At 38.2% G+C, this 16,263-nt stretch overlaps 2 protein-coding genes across 4 annotated transcripts in view; both read right to left on the reverse strand.

Moving 5' to 3' along the window:
• The window catches only part of PlexA (plexin A), a 251,240-nt gene extending 244,161 nt beyond the window's left edge, over positions 1-7,079 (reverse strand). Inside the window, exons 1-2 of one of the 3 annotated variants that reach the window (XM_089077798.1) lie at positions 6,995-7,079; positions 3,778-4,621 (exon numbers count right to left, since the gene is read on the reverse strand). The gene's annotated coding sequence lies outside the window, so the exon portion shown is untranslated. Of the gene's footprint in view, positions 1-3,777; positions 4,622-6,213; positions 6,660-6,720 lie in introns of those variants that run through there. The other 2 variants (XM_089077795.1, XM_089077797.1) reach the window with 2 other exon arrangements.
• A 6,311-nt stretch (positions 7,080-13,390) lies between these two features.
• On the reverse strand, positions 13,391-16,255 carry LOC105432262 (putative GTP-binding protein 6). Its single transcript, XM_011646987.3, has 3 exons — positions 14,109-16,255; positions 13,721-13,907; positions 13,391-13,631 (listed from the first exon to the last, which is right to left on the reverse strand). Exons 1-3 carry the CDS (start codon positions 15,126-15,128, stop codon positions 13,405-13,407), a joined length of 1,434 nt encoding a protein of 477 aa, XP_011645289.2. The 5' UTR covers positions 15,129-16,255; the 3' UTR covers positions 13,391-13,404.
• Between the last annotated feature and the right edge of the window lie 8 nt (positions 16,256-16,263).

Below are 16,263 nucleotides of genomic sequence, written 5' to 3' on the forward strand. Positions count from 1 at the left end.
GAATTTTTGGAATTGATTTTTTTTTTTTTTCTTTCGAGCTTGAGTCACAAAACACTTCGATTATATAAAATCCGAAAGTTTTGATAAAGAATATATCCTATATAAGATCAACATCTTTTTTTATGTTATCCCGTTAACGTATCGTTTAAAAAAGCGATCGATATACGAGTGATTTTCGAGTGCCGATTCTTTATCTATTCGCTCTCATTCCACGGATTCCTGCGGCGCGAAAGAAAGTTTATTGGAGACCGCGGTGATGAGAATACACCGCGATAATGCGATATTTCATCACGGACGTGGACGAGCTGAACGAAGTCGCGGACCTCCCGCATCGAAAGCGCCGAATGATCTCCCGAGAGCAGCTCCCGGTTATTGAATGTCGAACGCGAAGGGGCGAACGATCGATCGCGTGACGAGGCGAAAAAGAATCGAGCGCGCGCTATCTAGATGAAGTTCATTAGAACGTGCGCTCCGAAGTCGAACATGTTAAAGTCGTTTGCGTTACCGACACTAGTCCGTCCGTCAAGCGTGAACGAAGCCCGAGGAAAGGCCCGCCTCAGTTAAAAAAAAAAAAAAAAAAATGGAGTAATTATCATCGGCTTTAAGTACCGTTTAGTACCAGCGATCGTTATCACTGTTACAGCGACCTCTACAAAGTACCGATCGTTAAAAAGCTTCCGTTCTCCATTAATGATTTTGTACCATTTACAAATTTCAATTGGGAAAATAACGTCCATCTTTTTTCAAAGATATACAGAAAATATTGTTATCAAGAACGAACATCATTATAGGTTTTCTGTATACATTTGGTAAAAAAAGAAAAAAGTTTGTTATATTTAATTGAAGCTCAAAGAAAATGATTTTATATTGTTTTCCAAATTTGTATTACTATTTGTATCATTTGTAATTTCTTTTTATATTACCATTAAACCTTCTATTTCTTATAGTTCATTCCATTAGTTGCATTAAATATCAATTTATTAACAGTATTTCAATTAAATATCAATTTTATTAACAGTATCTTGTGCCATCATTGTTATGAATTTGTCATTATTATTATTATTATTATTAAAATTGAGATGACTATCAATATTATGTTTCGCTAAATATAATTTTTCGTTGTTAGCAATATATGTATGCGTTAAAATCGCCAATCTTCGACATATCGGTGATATGAATCGCGAAATGAGTAAAACGCTCGCCATATTTTAGAATGATATTACGTTTACATTTGCTTTTACGTAATATAAATGTACGTGATACACGATATACAACTGGATGTGAGTTACCAAATGTGAGCAAATCACTCACCAGGTTGTCTCATTAAGCATAATATCATTATCGAGACGCTAAATTACGCAGGAAAATAGCACGCTAAAGTAGTGCTGTGCAGCAGTAAGTTATATTCGAGTAACGTTATACTTTTCGTAAATCATATACTTACGCGGTCTGTCTCGCGGGCAGCACCGTCGTCATCGCTTACAATGTAAACGCGTAATATGACATTAACCGCACGGCGGATTACATGTCGAGGTGACATGCAAGACGAATCCAAATTTCAATAAAATCATCAAGAAGAAGCAACGTGATCAAATGTTCTTTTCTTCGTTCTCAATATGAATATTTATTTCATTATCGCATATTTTCGATAAATCGAAGCAAAAGTAACGGAAAATTTGTGGCGACTCTTTCATAAATATTTATTTTCTTATTGTCTTCTTGTAATCTAAGAGCAATCAAAATAAATATTATTATGGATAAATTAAAAGATAAAGATTTTAATATATAAGATTAATATATATAAAATTAATATGCTAATCAAAAGTAGTTGATATTACTTAAATGATGTATTAGTCAATTAATATGATAATTTCTATGTCAAACTCTTTAATCTTTTACTCAATAATTTATTTGATCATTTTTCGTGATGCATGAATTGTAAGAAAATACACACTTGAATATATCATTGTAAAAATGATCATATTAAAATCATCATATTATAAAATATAGGAATATTAAAGTATTATATATGTAATTAAAAAAAAAAATTTATGAATATAAGAATACTAAAAGCCATCGAATTATTATTATTTTACTAAAGCTATCGTCAGATACATTAATATACGTAAAATAGTTTAAAGATTTTCTGTCAAATTAGATTTCCGATGGTAACTACAATCATATTTTTAAAAATTAGAATGAGAACAAATGTAAGAAATTGCTTATGCTTATTTTAAGATATGCAATACGATAAATATCATACGCTTAACATGGTTCACGATAAAAAGTATAAGTAGGAAAATATCTCATTCTATGAGCACGGAAGGGTTAACCCTGAAGACTATGAAACACTTCACTTGCGTGAGAAGAATCTAACGCAGTTTGCATATATTACAATGATAAATTCGCATTTACCATGCCAGCGAAATGCTCGATGATGAAGAGGAAATATTTAAAAATATATTCCCATTTATATTTCTATAAATAGATAATTCTGTAAAAATATTATATACGGAAAAATTATAAAATCTGTTCTGGTTTTGTGTTTGGTTTTCATTAGCGCAAAATTTAGTATTAAATAAATTTGAGGAATCGAAACTAATTTAACTTCTTTCTGAAATATTTCATTAAATTATACCTCAGGTTCCGTCATAAAATCAAGTATTCAGCTAATTAAAGATTCAAAAGTATTCAGATAATTAAAGATTCAAAAATGTTGATTACGGAAATGTCTGTTCTTGCTGTGCTTGGAAAAAAATAAAATAAACATCATTTCTTATCATTTTTGAGACAAGAAATGTCTGATAATGTTACTTAAAATTGCATTACATGACGAAGACAAAACGAAAAATTTTTGTACTCTCGTGGACTTTCCTCACCCTGTGACCCATTTGAACATGTTCGTGCAGGTTCGTGCAGGTTCGTGCAATCGAGTGGGAAAGTCCACGAGCGCAAAAATTCCCTTTCATTTTTGATTAAATGTAGCATTTTCATAAGTACAATGAATACATGGGAATATTAAGAATAGGAATAAATATTAAATTTTAAAAATAAAAATTAAACGTAATACACAATGGACACAATGGACACAAGCAAGTATAAGATATAGTTATATCTAACTTGTGTCCATTGCGCATTACATTTAATTTTTATTCCTAATTTTTATTTCCAAAATTTAATATTTTCTGTTTTTTATATTTCTTCCATTGTGCGTGGAGCCTAAGATGTTCTATATTTTTTTACATTAAAATATCACAAGGTGTATCATCGATACTTGTAACATAGCAACCTATCTTACAAATAGCCATGTCTCTTCTCGATTTAAATTCAACTTTTTATTTGTTCCCGTCATGTAATTTTAATAACTAGCACCATTGGATTCCTCGCCTCAAAAACTACGAAATGTCTGTTTTGTTCTTTACAATTATAACAAAAATACAAGCTTTTCCGTAACACTTTTCTTTCTAATTATTCGATATGAATAAATTAACAATTATTTATTAGTTAGTTTCATTGCCGTGGATCCATTACACGATTTAATTTCATCATTAATATTTTTATAGTACATCGTTTTTATTGAACTCTCATAATTATATCGATATCATACTCCAAAATATATGCTTAAGCAATCAAAAAGATTATTCACGATTATTAATTTTGGTTATCTATCGATTATAATCTCGGAGTGTGTACGAAATTATTAATATTTCCATAAGAGTCGGCAGACTCACGCGCTGAAAAAAAGAGATGCACATAACGAATATCATCAAGACTCACCTAAATCGCACTGCAAAATCGACGAGCTATCCTCTCTCCTGAACACCGCGGCGAGCCTCCAAGGATGCCGGTTATAGGCGCAGGGGTGGGGGGGCAAAGTCTGTCCTGCACGCGCCCCCCCTAACGTCACTCGGGACCCCCCGTTTTCTCGACACGTTCCTCGTGTTCCGCGAGTGGCGAATATACACTCACATACGGCCGCTGGGCTTGCTGTTATATCGTTATTCCGGGTCGCGCCTCGTGACTCCGATCGCGTTGCACATTCGCGATCGTTCCGGCGGCGCTCGAGCTTTTCTCCCTTTTCTTCCCTTTTCTCTTTTTTTTTTGTTTCTCTCTTATTCTCTCGTATAGACGCACTATATACGTAGCGAAGCACTTGATATCACCACGAGGAACCCGATGGTACCTGGGAACCCAGCATCACAACTCGAACGTGATTCTCGCTGCTCTTTTTCTTCACAAACAATCCTCGTCGCTCGTTGTTCTCACCGGTGACGACGGTCCGACACGCACGCGCGTTCGCGCGCGTGTATGCGTGTACACTTCAAGTCAGGGTTTCACTCTATCTCCTCCTCGTTCGTCCGTCTCACTCGCACTCACGAAACAGTCGTAAGCCGCACAGGATCATCGCGCGCGCTCGCGCGCGCGCGCGTGCAGCCGTTCGATTCCTCCCGGCTGCGTACACGCGCGTTCCGCTCTCGTCCCTTTACATACGCCGCAGGGGGCAGGTCTCCTCGGCGGACAGGCAATCGCTGATTTCCGGGTAATCCGCGACCGGGTGCGTGGCGGAGGCAACGCGCGAAACGACGTTCCGTCGCGGGAACAGATGTCGCCGCTTTGGCATCTAGAAAAGCATTTGAGACCGCGATCGATCAGAGCGCGTCGTCTTTCGGCGCGATCGGCGCGAATCGCGAAATAGCATCGCTGACTGGCTGGCTGGCTGGTTAGCTGGATAGCTGGCTAGCTGGATAGTTGGCTAGCCGGCTGAGTGATTAGCTGACCAGCCGGCCGGCCGGCATGCGTGCGTGTCACGAAACCACGGGGAGCCAGTATGGCGCCGGGTTTCTTTCGTACTCTCTCTTTCTCCCTCTCTCTCTCTCTCCTCCCTCGCGCGCGCTCTTTTTCGACTCTAGCTTTCTCCTCTTTCTCTCACCCTGACTCGTTTGCTCGTTCGTTCATCGCTCATTCACTCTTCTCCTTTTCGCTCGTTGTGATTCACCTCGTCTCCTTTCTACCACTTGTTCGCTCACTTTCTCTTCCTCTTTCTCTCTCTCTTTCATTCCATTCGAAACGCGCCATCTCTTTCTCTTTTCCTCTCTGTTCTCTCTCACTCGACAAAACTCACATTTCACGCAACGTATGTGTGGACATCGTTCTTTCCATCTATTCGGCCCTTTTACCTCTCACCTTCACTCACGTTTAACAATGCGAATATCGCTTGCGCGCAGTCGAGAGCACAAACTCGATTCGGTGACCAGTCGCATCCCGCTTCGAAAATTATGGATGTTTTCACGCGAAATGGGACAAAACTTCAAACATCGAATCGATCGTCGCTTATCAATCCGCTATCATCGTCTCCAAAATCGTCGCCAACATCGCCGCGAAAAATCGCGTAGTAATACAACGTTCGATACGACTCGCAATCGAATGAAATTAGCGATTGATCGAACGCGCGATTGCTTACGCGATAATCGCGAGAAGAGCGCGAATTGTTTGCCGTGTTTGAAAAACTCGCGACTCGTCGTTGGCGACAGACTTTAGAAACCGGCCGCTAACGATCGCAATTATTCGAATTACTGGTGCCCACATCTCGAGATACATTCACTATCGCCGCGTGCAGCACGCAACGGCCTAGAAAGCTCGCATTTCCAAGCATGCAACACCATTCTAGCCTCAAAAGAGAGATTCTCAACAAAATTAAGAATTAATAAACTACTCTCTTTGACATCATGGCTAAGAGAGATCGCATACCAATGCTGTGTTTCATTTGACACTCGCAATGCTCTTAGAATCATTTCACCTTTGTGAAATATTAGACAAAGACAACTGATGTTCATGAGCGTTGTAAGCGCCGAGTGGAACGTACTCTGAGAGGACCATTCCTGTTGAATAAATAGAAATAAATTAAATCTCTTCTCTCGCAAAACAAAAACAACATTCCGAATAGAAGAACAGAGATATATTATCGCGATGAAAACGCGATGACGAGAAGAGCACATTCGCGCGATTATGACGCGTTTTCTTCGAACTTCGAGCTTTAGCGCGCGTTCTCCATTCCAGACGGGGGAGAGTGAGGAAAAGGGGAGGAAAAGGATCGCACACAGCGCACAGCACACAGCGAATGCTCCGACAACGGCGAGGGCGGCACGGGCCAGGCGAGGCGCATCCATTGCGGCGCGTCGTCGGCACGCACCAGCCCCGGCGTGCGTATCCTACACAGTCGTTCCTCGGCGCTAAAATGGCGATCGAAGTGACAGCTCTCGCCGCCGTCGCCTCTCCTCCTACACCCTCACCCTGTCCTCCTTCACCTCCGCCGCGCCACCGTCTTCTCCTCTTCCACCTCGCCTCGTCGCCGGTGAGGCTCGGTTCGACGAGAGACTTGGCGCGCCGCACGACCGGTAGGCGCGTCCTCTCCCTTTTCCCTCCGATAACAACCGGGACGGATTACTTCTTTATCGCTTCTGAGAATGCTTTATTCTCCCTTTCTCTTCATTCGCGATCATACATTATCTTTTCTCTGTCTATCCCATTCGCACATATTCTCACTATCTCTCTTTCTCCCTCTTGCTTTCATACTCTCTCTCTCTCTCTCTCTCTCTCTCTCTCTCTCTCTCTCTCTCTCTCTTTGTCTTTCTCGCTTTCCATCCATTTCATTCTCCTGACATGCGGCGCGAGAGAGACGAGAAAGGCTGTTTACTCCTTTCTTCGGGGCTGGGCTTTTACCGAGCGTGCGACGACGACGCACCGCCTCGACGGCGGTGGCACGGCGATGAACGATGAACACGAAGACGCTGACGAAGATGGCAACAACGATCACGATTACGATTATAATTATTACGACGACGACGGTGATGACGACAACGGCGGCGGCGGCAGCGGTATTCGATGGCGGTTCTCTCTCGGAGGAATCTCTCTCTTTCTCTCTCTCTCCTCGGTCCCGGACGACGCCTAACACCACCACCTCCACCACCACCACCACCACCACGATGCCACCTACTCGATAGCAGTGCTTGCCCGGACTCACGGGACTCGACTGGGCTTTGCCAGGCCACGATACGCCCCTCACCCCCGCCGCTTCACCATCGCACTTGCGCCGACCGGCTATCGTTCCTGCTTACCTACCCCCGTCTCGCCCTGTCCCCGGATACTAGCCGTTCAGCATGCCTCGATCCACCCCCAGCACAGTTGTACTAACCGTACGACACGCTGTGAACCCCCGCGGAGCTCCCACGCCCGCGGAGCAGCCAATCACCGCTCGCTGGTCGCAGGGACGTATCTCGCGAGAAAGCCAAAAGGGTTGCATACGAGATCCTCACAGCCAAGGTCGTGGACAAAGAGGAAGAGGGAGGAAGCTCGTACAAATTACGGAGGCCGAGCGATCTGGGAGATAAACCAAGGCGCATGTTGCATATATTTTTGTTTTTTTCACTGGTACCATTATTTTCATCAACCATTTTTTACTTTATAAAAAGAACTCTAAATTCATGTGACCTCTCTTATCTACATTTAAAAAAATAATCTTTTCCTTTAAAATTTTATATTTTATTTATATAAGATATTGGATTAATATAATGTAAAATAATTTGTATATTTTTTTCATTCATACTTCATACCATTTCTCAATTTCTTTGAATGTAAACGATTTTCCAGGATTGAAAAGTAACGCATTATTTGCAACACCATTATCGTTGCAAATATCTTTTTAGTGATGAATTGATAACGATTTTATATATATTTTTTTTTTATTAATAAAACGGTAACGCACTTATATTTTTGAGTAATGATAACGAATATAATCGTTACTTTTATTGTTACATATATAATTATTATATTCTATACATGTATATGAAACAAGCGAATCTCAAAAAAAGATCTTCAAAATTTAATGAAAAAGAAACAGAAACTGTAACAACTTATTACTTCTTACAATAAAGAAAAGCAACGAAATACTTTTTTTCGATTGGTAATAAGTAATGATAAGGAATTACTTTTTAAAATTAACTTTCAATCCAAATATTTTTCTTGTATAACTGCTGTTCCATTTTCATAATCGCAAATTCTTGGTTAAAAATATATACGTGAAGTTAATTTTTCGAACAATTTTTATTATAATTTTCAGTATTAAATATTTTTTTATATTTAAATCAAAATGCAATGCATTTCCTTGTCTATCTTCGTTGAAATTCATTTCAATGTAAAGGAATCTTATTCTAAATTATTTCTTAATAGTTATTGATATCCGAATGTATGTTCTCATTCTGAATCTATTATTAAACATTGATGCGTTAGTGGCAAGACACCCGGTATAAATTCTCGACGATAAATGACTGCACGCGCGAGACGACACGCGTTAAGACGCAATGATGAGAACGTGAATGAAGCGGCAGGGGAGAGGGGGCCGCGTATGCAAATGCACATATTGCTCTCGACATTCGACCTCTCGCACCGAGTAAGATAGGCGAAGGAAGAAGACGGGAAACAGAGGAACGGAGATAATTCGCGGGGAGGAAATCGCGTGTTGATCGTTTTCCCTTATGCGAGGTCGGTCGCGCACGAATTTTTTCGCGTCCCTTTGAAGTTAGCCGCTCAAACTCGAGAGTTACTAACCAAGCCGCGAATATCGGCCGTAAAACAAGCCCCACCTTACGTCGCCGACTTCGCACCTTGAGGATTGCTGTTCTTTCTTTTAAGCGATTTAAACGTGGGAGAATTTACATTTACAAAAGTCAAATGCTTGTTGAACCCAATTTTCGTATCTTTCATGATTCTAGACACTTCCTAGACACGATGACAGTTGAATATGAGAATACTTATGTACAAGAAACTGAAGGTTCAAATGTGTTTCCTGCATTCTTTCATAGAGTACCTCATATATTAGACAAATCCATTTTTTATTAGACAAATCCAAAGAGTTAAAAAGAACCAAATTCGGTAAAAAATTTCAATTTTAGAATTTCAATTTCTATTGTGTAAATTATGAGTCGTCGGATCTTAAAGAAATTTTCAGTACAAATTAATAACTCGAATGAAATAGATAACAGATGTGTGCACTTGATAGAAAAAAAAAACATAGCGTAAGAAGCCTAAAATTTTTGTTAACAATAAGGAAAGGGGATAAAATTATGATCTTAAAGTTGTTGATTTTTTTCTAATTTTCTTGGTGATATAAAAATAATGACCGTTTTTTTATCTGATTAGCTAATCTTATCTATCATTTGCAGAAAATTTAAATAAATTAGAATTTTATATAATTTAAATTTTCTAATAACGTATCAAAAAAGATTTCGTCATCTTACAAATGCACTCAAAATATATTTCTCATTATATTATCTATATTGATAGATTAAAGTCAAATTACAATAGATTATCTATTATCTATTATCTATTGTCTAACCTTTAATTTAAAGCCTCAACTCATTTGTTATTAGCTTAAAAAAAAATTAATAAATCATCTAATCAACTCCGTCATCTTACTCCCCCCTTTCTCCAATATAATTTAAAAGTTGCATTGAATCGTAGAGAGTTAAAAATGATCGGCAGTAATCGATCGAGCGTTAAAGTCAATTCGGTTAAAGTCAATTAGCGCCAACCCTTGTTTGATCTGAACTTCGTTTAATCGGCTGGCTCGCAACTCACCTATCCACCCGGCAGCGCGTGGCCGAACGGTGCTTAAAACAACGCAAGTATCGGATTATGTTCGTTAGGTGTCGGGCCGATGGCAGTGTCACTTTCAGTTATTTATGCGCGCGTAGCGTATAGCAGCGTTAGGTTTAATTTAATTTCCGCTGTTGATCTCGGAACGTTCGAGCGTGCCGTGCCATGCCGTGCCGTGCAAAATACCAGGGCAGGTCGCCCGTAATTGAATCCGTAACGGCGAGCAAATCAGCACAGCGGTCATTACGTTACATGAGTCGTACACTGCGAGGCGATCGACGTTCGTTAGCCAATCGTTCGCTTAATTGCCGGGGACAGGCGCGATAGACCCCGGTTAAGCCGCAGCTTTGTGTTTTAAGCGTGTTCAAATAAACACACTCGGCCAGCCAGTAGCGACGATCTAATGGATCATCGTGTTAAATCTGCATTATTATTATCACTTTTCAAATAGATTTATTCAAGGGGTAAAGAAAGAAACAGTGCATTCAGAGAAAAAAGTGCCAGCAACTAAAAACTTCAGGACAAATAACGACTCAGTTATGTGTTATAAAGACACATTGCATAAGAACAATAAATAAATAATGTTATTATAATTATGTTAGTTATTATATTATAAAAAAATATAATAATATTAATCATATACATTAATCATTTGTAGTAGTCATTGGATGAATTAAAGTGTTGTTATAACGTTGTTGTCAGAATGTGTCTTTCTAAACTTATCTCAATAATATGGCATTGTTATTGAAACAAGTTATTTAAAAAAAAAAACATAATCTAAACTAAACGGGGAATGTCATGAATCTTATTTGTACAAAGTATATATAATTGTAATTATAATTGAGTCGTTGTCAATTGATACACATATATTGTCGCTGTGATTACAGTATTCACTATATACTTTAATTTTTATTCAAAGAATTTTTGGTCAAAATTATCGTTATATACCGTTTTTTCTGAATGCGTTATTAGTATCTCGTTTTTTCTTAATTGATTTAACGATGGAAATAATGCGTTGACACAGATATGCGACCGTTGAAGAGTTAAAATTATGACTGGCTCGCTTGTACATTAAATATGCGTTTTTTACGATAAGTATAACGCAGCTTTCTTTGACAAGTAAAAAATACGCTATACGGATGAGCTTGTCGGTTGTCGAGGGAGACAAACGCGACAACCTGCGTATCCACCGCATAGCGGTCTTTGGCTACATTGCGCCTCAATATACAACCAGGCGGGGTAGCGGTAGATACTCGTCGTTCGGCTGGCCACTGCGATAATTAGGTTTTACTCGGCTCGCTTTAATAATTCAAACAGCACGCAAAGTGCTGTCGCATTCTCTCGTCCTCGCGCGCCGCGGATCCCAGCCGCAGAGGCGGTCGTAACATTAGCGTCACCGTAGCCGCGGGCGTGTGACAAATTTTGCAAGGTACCCGTTGCCACCCCTTCTTCCCGCCCGATTCCCAGTAGAGCTCATCCAAGAATTGTTAACCTGTTTCCCGGAAGCGAGGTTACGAGGCGAGCGAACGAGCGAGCGAGCGAGCGAGCATGCGCTCGAAATTAGCGAGCTGCAAAGCGTCCGGGCGCTCCGCGCTACAAGCGGATTCCGATCGAGATAATGAAAATTAACGACGTTAAAGCGCCGTCACGCCTGCAATTAATTATCACCACGATCCACGCTGCCGCCGCTGCCGCCGATCGGCCCGCACGGCGTCCACCGTCGGACCCTCTTCTGCGCTATTGCTACAACATAATCGCGATATCAATCCTTCATTAATTCCCGCAGCCAAAGGACGACGCGCGGAGAGCCCGAGACTCTTCCTCCGCGCGCGGCGCGATTAATTCTACCGGGGTACTTTATAAGGCTACACACAGGGTGTCCCGCCGTCACCGGATATTAATGACGCGTTGCTCGGGTTGGTGCGTACTCGAGAGCGTTTTACGGTCGAGAATCGCCCGCATAGAAACGTAACTGTCGCGGCTCGTTGGCGATCACCCTCCGGATTTGCGTTCCTTTCCCTCGCAGCTGAATTTTACGGCGCTTAAATTGCGCTCAATCCAGCACGGAGTATCGCAATTTCGGCGATAAGAAAGACAGATAAAATTACATGGACAGACTCTCGAGTTACAATGAAACAGATTAAGATTTCTTCGTTTAGATAAGAGAAAGAGAGCATAAAAAAGATAACGTTCTCGTTCTCGTTCGGCTATCGCCGCATAAAATTTTCGAGACACCCTTTGGACGCATGGAACTATCGGAGTTCTATGAATTATACATCGCACCGTGACGGCACTCTCGTCGCCAAGTTTCTCTCGCGATGGATGATCGCCGAATACACTCGCGCGAATAGAGAGATAGAGCAAACAAATGGAACTCTTGATAAAACCATGGCGAATAATTGAACGATAAACGGCGATCTTTTTCATCGAGCAATGATTCGTAAATTGATCGCCTGCCAAACTTCAAACCACACACATTTTTAAGCCAGAGAAAATTTTTCTTTTTTTTGGGGGGAAATTTCTCTTTCTATTTTAACACTTCTTGCTTAATACATGAAACATTGAAACGTGATTGTACTTTTTTTTGTTGGAAACACGGTACTGCGCAACGAATCGCATCAAATCTTTATTTAAAAAAAAAATTGGAAATGTTAATAAAAAATTTAAAAATAAATTTGTTGAAACTCTTCCCATCTTTTTTAAATATAGATATGATATTAGTATTTATATAACAGTATGATATATCGATTACTATATTTTCAGAAATGAAAAAATTTTTAGAAATTTTTCTGGCAAATTGGATTTTTGTGAGATTATGATATAGCTAAATATATTTCTCGAAAAATAGAATTATGATTTATATTCTAAGAATTGTCGAATAATACTTTAAATTTCTTTGTTTTAACTAATTTTAATAACTAATTTTCGTTTTTAATAACATATCGAAGATATTGAATCTACTTTCAATATTTTCTTCTGATTATATTTGCGTTTTGATAAGAGAACAGATCGAGATCTTTTCTATTTTGATCAATGATTTACGAATATTATAAAACTCAAAGCACAAACGATGAGCTCCGATTTAAATAGGAAATTCTATTCACAGGACAAATTTCACAAATTATATATGCTTGCTTGTGCCTAAGCGCCGCGATAAAGTCTTTGTCTTCTTGTTAATCTTGTTAATAGCCTTAACAAGTATCTCTCAGTTGAAATTTTAAATCGTGTCCTGTGCATCTGCCGATTGCAGAGAAACACGTGCTGAGCACGTGTACACGCTGGGCCGTAAAAAGGAATGACTTCTTGGCAACATGCCGCGCCCGACGTTATTCCTAACATTTTCAAGTGCGTTCTCTATGTGTGTGCGCGCGCGTGATTTATTCGAACAAAAAACATTCGCAGTAGTTTAGGTATTTATATGCAAATTAAGTCTGTTCTTTCAGTAATAATGGTAACATGTGTTCATCACATCTTTCTGCTGTACATTTTGAACGTGCGAGACGCAGTTTGTAAATCGTATTTAAAAATAATTAAAAATTTTTTATATATCTAAAATAAGGAAATATATATCTTTTTAGAAGAGAAAATTGTTTCCTAAAAAAATTACAGTGTCATTACTATTCAAATACGTAATGATAAAATTATAATAATCATAAATCAATTTTAAACGCAAGGAATAAATAATTTTATATTTTGCGTAAAAATAAACGAGAAGGGATCGTTGCAAAAAAATAAAGGATGATATAAACTATTTTATTGCTTTAAAAATTTCTTAAACTTGTTAATATCGAGTGAAGTAGCAAGTACTCGTAGAATTAAATATTGAGCATCATTCGGATCTGATTCGGCATTTGTCACTGTTGTCATTTTATACAACCAGGCGGCCGCAGGGCTGCCCGATTTTACTCTCATGCGCATGTTTAATAGTCCAGTAGTGGTTAAAAGGACCTCCTGTATTTTCAAGCGCAACAAATCGATTCCTGTAAATATTTAAACCGTTTCACAAGTTGTCACATTCCAATTGTATCCATTCGATTCGTTAATGGTGAACAATGAATATTGATCGCACCTGTTAGAGTCTTAGCAGAGACGGCAATCGCATCTTTGGGTATGCAATCGCTTTGAACAAGATCGCACTTATTAGCGACGTCGATTACTGGCTGAGTTCCTAACATGGGTTTTATCGTTTGCCGAACATGCTGATACTGCGCCTCCATATCAGGATGACTGATGTCATATATATGAATTATTACATCCTAGAATAAACATTTTTTAATTGAAAAACTCTATCATTAAGAAAGATAATATCATATAGAAAGATAATATATATATATATATATATATATATATATATATTATATATATAATAATAACTCGATTATATATATATATATATATATATATATATATATATATATATAATAACTCGAAAAGTCTAATATATAAAACATATATACAGCAATTATAGCATCTTCTAGAGTCACGACGAATGGCTCAATCAGAGTTTCTGGTACATCTTGAATGAATCCAATAGTGTCCATGTACAATATCTTTAATCTATTGGGCAAAATGCCTTGATGCGCAGTCGTATCAAGGGTTGCGAATAATTTATCTCTAGGTTGCAGAGAGCTATCATCTGTGAGCGCTTTTATCAAGGAAGTTTTCCCCGCGTTCGTGTAACCGATTACAGCAACCGTGGGGAAGCCATGCTTCTTCCGCTGGTTTCTGATAATTTGTCGATGCTGCTGCAGCTTTTTCAATTCGTACTTCAATTTCTTTTCTTTGCTATCGAGCATCAATTTTGTCTCTTCCGTCACGTTTATTATGCCGCTGTGATTGACGCATGTTTCAAATATTTTTTTCCGAATATATGGTATTTCGGCTAAAGCTACTTGCAGCTTTGCCTCCGCGGTCTTCGCGTGCTCGCGAAATATGTGGACGACTATAGAATAACGATCGTATACTGGTAAACCGAAGATCTTCTCCAATTCCATGATTTGGTTGAATTTCAATAGGTTAGTACTAACAAATATAGCAGTGGGATTTTCGGATTTGTATAATTCCTTTTTTAAATTCTCTAATGCGCCGGAACCAAGCAATTGTTTCTTCCTCAATGAAAGCAAGGGGGCGTACTTTGCACCAACTACGCACCAGTTGGGTAAGGTGTTTATTAGTGCTACAGATTCTGCCATTTGTAGCTCTGGCGAAGTGTTCCTCTTTTTATCTCTACCCCATTTTATATATGGTTGTAAAATAAATGTCCTGTGTCCACCGACTGCAATGCCTAAAAAACGACTGGCGATCTCGGTATATGCTCGCTGTTCCTTTTCATCTCTTACAAATAATTCCTCTGAATTATGATTTAAACGACAAATAATATTTTGTAGCATCCCTGTGGTCTTATTGATTGTATCGATTTTGTTATATACTTGCAGCTTTCGCTGCGCAATACTTAAAATCTTGTGTATGCAATGCATTTTACAAAAATACTGCCAGTTTCAATTATTTAATATAACAATTGTTAACTATATAGATTGGATACAATATTCAATATTATTACAGTTTTCTTATACACACATCATTATTCCTCTTTTTGCTTTAATTAGCCGTAGAAAAATATATAATAATTACATATATAAGAGAACAGTGTAGTTTAGGTGTATTTAAAAAGTTATAAACAATAAGTAAATCACACACTGCGATATTCTTTTAATTTTCTTATACACATATAAACTTATTTCATCTTCTCTTCGCTTTGACATTCCACTTGACTTTAATTAATCACAGGAAAATATATAACAATTATATACACAAGAGCAGCAATTAGTAGATTTAGCACTTAAAAAATTATAAATGAGAAAGCGCACACTGCCATTCATCATTTTTCTATTAGTCTTTATAAAAGTTGCTCACTTATTCGAGGTTATGTTAGCCGTTCTAACCTCATCTCTAGTAAAGGCACGTCTATTAATGTCTATCACCGACCTTTGCGCGTGATCTAATCTTGTCTCATCAGGATCATTTAATCGTATAATGCTGACACACATTACACATGAAACATACCACGTCGTTACATTTGTATGAATTTGAAATGGTTAGAAAAAACGATTAACGCGTACCATGCTCTCCGATCAGCTGATTTCACGAATGCTCGAAACTTGAGATCGGAGACACGCGACACATGACACATGTGAATAGATTGTTTAAAAAAAGAACTACACGTATTTCTAAGAAATTATCACAGTTATTTTGACCGGCGTATTGTTAAATTATACTTATCTTAAATTTGTGTAACTCTAACTAATTTATATAAAACATTAGACTTTGTATAAAAATTATTTAAATGTTCGAATTTTGTATCCATTCTATTTATTTGCATAATCTTAAATACTAAAAAATTTCTACTTGGAAACGTTTAAATGATGATCTTGTACCGTTGATAAAAACATCAAGTTTTCCTGCTTGATATTTGCATTGATTATCTGTGAATTATCGGATAAAACGCGAATTTTTTTATTAAGAAAGATCTTGATATTTCATTCATTTATGCGAGAAACACGGATGAGTTTTTTTTCTTTCAGTATCAATTCTGCTAATACATAATTCACGCAG

Source organism: Pogonomyrmex barbatus, unplaced genomic scaffold (assembly GCF_055798465.1).
Source record: "Pogonomyrmex barbatus isolate J1 unplaced genomic scaffold, ASM5579846v1 scaffold20, whole genome shotgun sequence".
Taxonomy (NCBI): Eukaryota; Metazoa; Arthropoda; class Insecta; order Hymenoptera; family Formicidae; genus Pogonomyrmex; species Pogonomyrmex barbatus.

Bases quoted from the DNA above. Each gene is read 5' to 3' on its own strand.
- LOC105432262 (XM_011646987.3), bottom strand. From the start codon at position 15,128: ATGCATTGCATACACAAGATTTTAAGTATTGCGCAGCGAAAGCTGCAA. The intron at 13,908-14,108 runs GTATATATGTTT...TGTTTATTCTAG, and splicing joins TAGAAGATGCTATAATTGCT to GATGTAATAATTCATATATA. The intron at 13,632-13,720 runs GTGCGATCAATA...AAATATTTACAG, and splicing joins CTCTGCTAAGACTCTAACAG to GAATCGATTTGTTGCGCTTG.